The 6088-nt window shown below is 44.7% G+C and overlaps 1 protein-coding gene across 5 annotated transcripts in view; it reads left to right on the forward strand.

The window, feature by feature from the left end:
- Positions 1-6088, forward strand: part of nf1a (neurofibromin 1a) — a 117021-nt gene that overhangs the window by 103346 nt on the left and 7587 nt on the right. For all 5 annotated transcript variants that reach the window (XR_006833559.1, XM_046313983.1, XM_046313984.1 and 2 more), the window contains 3 exons: positions 4719-4854; positions 5055-5212; positions 5559-5800. Coding sequence is in view for 4 of the 5 variants with exons in the window: in XM_046313983.1 (XP_046169939.1) it covers positions 4719-4854; positions 5055-5212; positions 5559-5800 (536 nt within the window). In the remaining variant the exon portion in view is untranslated. The remainder of the gene's footprint in view (positions 1-4718; positions 4855-5054; positions 5213-5558; positions 5801-6088) is intronic.

Raw genomic sequence — 6088 nt, forward strand, 5'->3', positions numbered from 1 at the left:
GTGTTAAAGTATTGACTAAATAAACTGAAGTAAATAGAAAACAGCAACAAGACTATATACGGGGTACGGATACTGAGTCAATATGCGGGGGCACAGGTTCGTCGAGGGAATTGAGGTAATATGTACAGTACCAGTCAACAGTTTGGACATAACTACTCATTCAAGTGTTTTTCTTTATTATTACTGTTTTCCACATTGTAGAATAATAGTGAAGACATCAAACTATGAAGTAACACATGGAATCATGTAGTAAACAAAAAAGTGTTAAACAAATCAATATATATTTTACGTTTGAGATTCTTGAAAGTTGCCACCCTTGCCTTGATGACTGCTTTGCACACTCTTGGCATTCTCTCAACCAGCTTCAAGAGGAAGTCACCTGGAATGCATTTCAATTAACAGGTGTGCCTTGTAAAAACTTAATTTGTGGATTTTCTTACCTTCTTAATGTGTTTGAGCAAATCAGTTGTGTTGTGACATGGAAGGGATGGTATTTAGAAGATAGCCCTATTTGGTAAAAGACCAAGTCCATATTTTGGCAAGAACAGCTCAAATAACCAAAGCGAAACAAAAGTCCATCATTACTTTAAGACATGAAGGTCAGTCAATACGGCACATTTCAATAACTTGGAAAGTTTCTTCAATTGTAGTCGCAAAAACCATCAAGCGCTGTGATGAAACTGAATCTCATGAGGACCGCCACAGGAAAAGAAGACCCAGAGTTACCTCTGCTGCAGAGGATAAGTTCATTAGAGTTACCAGTCTCAGAAATTGCAGCCCAAATAAATGCTTCACAGAGTTCAAGACTGCGTGAATCAGACCTTCATGGTTGAGTTCTGCAAAGAAACCACTACTAAAGGACACCAATAATAAGAAGAGACTTGCTTGGGCCAAGAAACACGAGCAATGGACATTCGACCAGTGGAAATCTGTCATTTGGACTGAAGAGTCCAAATTTGAGATTTTTGGTTCCAACCGCCGTCTCTTTGTGAGACGCGGAGTAGGTGAACGGATTATCCCCGCATGTGTGGTTCCTACCGTAAAGCATGGAGGAGGATTTGTGATGGTTTGGAGGTGCTTTGCTGGTGGCACTTTGATTTATTTAGAATTCAAGGCATACTTAAACCAGTATGGCTACCACAGCGTTCTGCAGCGATAAACCATCCCATCTGGTTTGCGCTTAGTGGCATTATAATTTGTTTTTCAACAGGACAATGACCCAAAACACACCTCCAGGCTGTGTAAGGGCTATTTGACCAAGATGGAGAGTGATGGAATGTTGCATCAGATGATCTGACCTCCACAATCCCCCGACCTCAACCCAATTGAGATGGTTTGGGATGAGTTGGACCGCAGAGTGAAGGAAAAGCAGCCAACAAGATCTCAGCATATGTGGGAACTCATTCAAGACTGTTGAAAAAGCATTCCTCATAAAGCTGGTGGAGAGAATACCAAGAGTGTGCAAAGCTGTCATCAGGGGAAAGGGTGGCAACTTTGAAGAATCTAACATATGAATTATATTTTGATTTGTTTAACACTTCTTTTTTGTTACTACATGATTCCATGTGTTATTTCATAGTTTGGTAGTCTTAACTATTATTCTACAATGTAGAAAATAGTAAAATATAAAATAAAGAAAACCCCTTGAATGAATAGGTGTTTCCAAACTTTTGACTCTTACTGTAAATGTAGGTAGAGGTAAAGTGACTATGCATCATATTTTATTGGTCACATACACGTGTTTATTATATGTTATTGCGGGTGTCGCGTGTTTCTAGCTCCAATAGTGCAGTGATGTCAAACAATTTCACAACAATACACACCAATCTAAAGTAAAATAAAATATAAATATTTGGATGAGCAATGTTAGAGCGGTGTACACTAAGATACAATATGTATGAGATGAGTAATGCAAAATATGTAAACATTATTGAAGTGGCCATTGATTTCAAGTCTGTATATAGGGCAGCACCCTCTAATGTGCTAATGATAACTATTTTACAGTCTGATGGCCTTGCGATAGAAGCTATTTTTCAGTCTTTCGGTCCCAGCTTTGATGTTCTTGTTCTGACCTCTACTTATGGAAGATAGAGGGGTGCACAGGCAGTGGCTCGGGTGGTTGTTGTCCTTGATGATCTTTTTGGCCTTCCTGTGACATCGGGTGCTGTATGTGTCCTGGAGGGCAGGTGGTCCCCGGTGTTGTTTTGGGCAGACCGCACCACCCTCTGGAGAGCGCTGCGGGCGGTGAAGTTGCTGTACCAGTCGGTGATACATTCTTACAGGATGCTCTCAATTGTGCATCTGTAGAAGTTTGTGTGGGTTTTAGGTGCCAAACTATATTTCTTCAGCCTCCTGAGGTTGAAGAGGCGCTGTTGCGCCTTCTTCACCACACTGTCTGTGTGGGTGGACCATTTCAGTTTGTCAGTGATGTGTACACCGAGGAACTTGAAGCTTTCCACCTCCACTGCTGTCCTGTTGATGTGGATATGGGGGTGCTGTTTCCTGAAGTCCACGATCATCTATTTTGTTTTGTTGACTTTGAGTGAGAGGTTATTTTCCTGGCACCACACTCCCAGGGTCCTCACCTCCTCCCTGTAGACTAACTCGTCATTGTTGGTAATCAGGCCTACTACTGTTGTGTCATCTGCAAACTTGATGATTGAGTTGGAAGCGTGCTTGGCCACGCGGTCATAGGTGAACAGGGTGTACAGCAGGGGGCTGAGCACGCACCCTTGTGAGGGCACCGTGTTTAGAAAAAGCAAAGTGGAGGTATTATTTCCTACCTTCACCACCTGTCAGGTAGTCCAGGACCCAGTTGCACAGGGTGGGGTTCAGAAACAGGTCCTCAAGCTTAATGATGAACTTGGAGGATGCTGTGGTGTTGAATGCTGAGCTATAGTCAATGAACAACATTCTTACATAGGTATTCCTCTTGTCCAGATGGGATAGGGCAGTGTGATGCCAGTTGCATGGTCTGTGGAGCTTTTGAAGTGGGTCTAGGGTGTCAGGTAGGGTGGTGGTGATATGATCCTTGACTAGTCTCTCAAAGCACTACATAATGACAGAAGTGAGTGCTACTGCACAATAGAAATTTAGTTCAGTTACATTAACTTTCTTGGGTACAGGAACAATGGTGGTCATCTTGAAGCATGTGGGGACAGCAGACTGGGATTGGGAGAGATTGAATATGTACTTAAACACTCCTGCTGTGCATGCTCTGAGGACGGGTCTCAGAATGATGTCTGAGCCAGCACCCTTGCGAGGGTTAACACGCTTACTGACGTCAGCCACGGAGAAGGAGAGTAGCGGGCCGTGTCGGTGGCACTACGTTATCATCAAAGCAGGCGAAGAAGGTATTCAGCTGAAATGTCTTACTGACGTCAGCCACGGAGAAGGAGAGTAGCGGGCCGTGTCGGTGGCACTACGTTATCCTCAAAGCAGGCGAAGAAGGTATTCAGCTGAAATGTCTTACTGACGTCAGCCACGGAGAAGGAGAGTAGCGGGCCGTGTCGGTGGCACTACGTTATCCTCAAAGCAGGCGAAGAAGGTATTCAGCTGAAATGTCTTACTGACGTCAGCCACGGAGAAGGAGAGTAGCGGGCCGTGTCGGTGGCACTACGTTATCCTCAAAGCAGGCGAAGAAGGTATTCAGCTTGTTCGGAAGCAAGACGTCTGTGTCCGCGAAGTGGCTGGTTTTCTTTTTGTAGTCCGTGATTGTCTGTAGACCCTGCCACATACATCTCGTGTCTGAGCCGTTGAATTGCGACTCCACTTTGTCTCAATACTGACGTTTTGCCTGTTTGATTGCCTTACGGAGGAAATAACTACACTGTTTGTATTCGGCCATATTCCCAGTCACCTTGCTATGGTTAAATGCAGTGGTTTGCGTTTTCAGTTTTGTGTGAATGCTGCCATCTATCCACGGTTTCTAGTTAGGGTAGGTTTTAATAGTCACAGTGGGTACAACATCTCCTATACGCTTCCACACCATCTGTGTATTCGTTGATGTTCTTCTCGGAGGCTACCCAGAACATATCCCAGTCCGCGTCGTCAAACCGATCTTGAAGTGTAGATTCCGTCATCGATGTAGATGACGACATCGATGCACTTATTAATGAAGTCGGTGACTGATAAACTGGATGAGCTCCTATCAAGACTATTACCCAATGACTGCACGTTGGGTGATAGGACTGATGGTAGATGCGGGTTACCCACTCGCTGTCGGATTCTTACAAGGCACACCGACCTACGACCCATATATCTCTGTCTGTTCTTCATGCGAATGACTGGGATTTGGGCCTTGTCCAGTTTCTGAAGTACATACTTTGTGTCCGACTCATTAAATAATAAATCTTTGTCTAGTATGAGGTGAGTAATCTCTGTTCTGTTATCCAGAAGTTCTTTTCGGTCATGAGATTGTGGCAGAAACATTATGTACAAAATTTGTTACAAATAACGCAAATAACGAACACAATAGCACAATCGGTTAGGAGCCCGTGAAAAGTGTCCCATTACTGGTTTTCATCTGGTGTGTGTGTGTGTGTGTGTGTGTGTGTGTGTGTGTGTGTGTGTGTGTGTGTGTGTGTGTGTGTGTGTGTGTGTGTGTGTGTGTGTGTGTGTGTGTGTGTGTGTGTGTGTGTGTGTGTGTGTGTGTGTGTGTGTGTGTGTGTGTGTGTGTGTGTGTGTGTGTGTGTGTGTGTGTGTGTGACTGTTTGCAGCCCTGCTCACCGTGTCAGAGGAGGTGCGTAGTCGCTGCAGTCTAAAACACAGGAAGTCTCTGCTGCTGTCTGAGATGACCATGGAGAACATTCCCATGGATACCTACTCTCTGCAACACACTGACCCCAGCTGCAGGTGAGGCGCTCTCTACATCAAGACATTTTGATCCTGAATAGGTTTTAACTTTTGCCGAAGACAAAGCCCATTTTCCTTTATCCATAGTTGCATCTTGGTAAGTATCTTTACCAAGATGCAACTTATGTTCTTGGTAAATATCTTTACCATCAAGCTTGAAGTGTTATTTCCGTACCTGTGGCCCCCATCTCCTCCCTCAGGACACTGAGAGAGTGCCAGCTGTGGGCATCTCCCAAGGTGTCAGAGCGCTATCTGAATGCCTACTATCCTACGGTGGGGCAGATCAGCCCCCGTACACGCAAGTCCATGAGCCTGGACATGGGCCAGGCCTCCCATGCCAACACCAAGAAGCTGCTGGGTAACTATAACATTGCTGCTAAACTACACTGGTAATGTTGTCTAGGTGTTCCCCTTACATTGGAGTAGCATTTTATACTGCTGCGCCAGAAGTGTATCATGCAAGCAGTTTTTTGGGGTGTATACTCTGTCTATGCTTTGAAGCCATGCTGATGCTGACTATGACCAGGCAGTATTGACTACAGCGTTAGTTCCGTCTCATGTCCGGCAAGAAATACACCCCTGATCTAAGAGTGCTGTAAGATGGACATCCCATGTCACCACTCACCACCTTATCTGCCTAGACCCTCTCCTCACCCGCTTCAATCATTAGCTCTACGCTCTCTGTCTGTGGTATATTTCTTCAGGAACCAGGAAGAGTTTTGATCACCTGATATCTGACTCCAAAGCACCAAAGAGACCAGAGACCGAGTCTGGCGTCACCACCCCGCCTAAGGTTAGGTGCGTGGCCGAGAACGACAATGAGATAGACAACCAAAGAATGGGCCACTCCCACCTCCGCAAGATGTCTGTGACCGAGTCCAATGTCCTTTTGGACGAGGAGGTGCTGACTGATCCCAAAGTCCAGGCCCTGCTGCTCACTGTGCTGGTGAGAGTATTATCACACAAACTCACACCTGGCAAAATAAGAAATACTTATAAAGCGGGTAATAATATAATAATAATAATAATATAATATGTAACACACTCACTGGACATACAGTACATGTTGCACATAGTCAGTGGACCACTAGTTACTGCTCGGGTCCAAGTAGTTATCATGAATGGATTGCACATCGGGAGGCAGCAACATGCTGTGCATTTGGTAAGTATTCAGACCCCTTTACTTTTTCCATATTTTGTTACATTACAGCCTTATTCTAAAATGGATTACATT

The sequence above is a fragment of the Oncorhynchus gorbuscha genome, linkage group LG19, assembly GCF_021184085.1.
Source record: "Oncorhynchus gorbuscha isolate QuinsamMale2020 ecotype Even-year linkage group LG19, OgorEven_v1.0, whole genome shotgun sequence".
Classification (NCBI taxonomy): domain Eukaryota; kingdom Metazoa; phylum Chordata; class Actinopteri; order Salmoniformes; family Salmonidae; genus Oncorhynchus; species Oncorhynchus gorbuscha.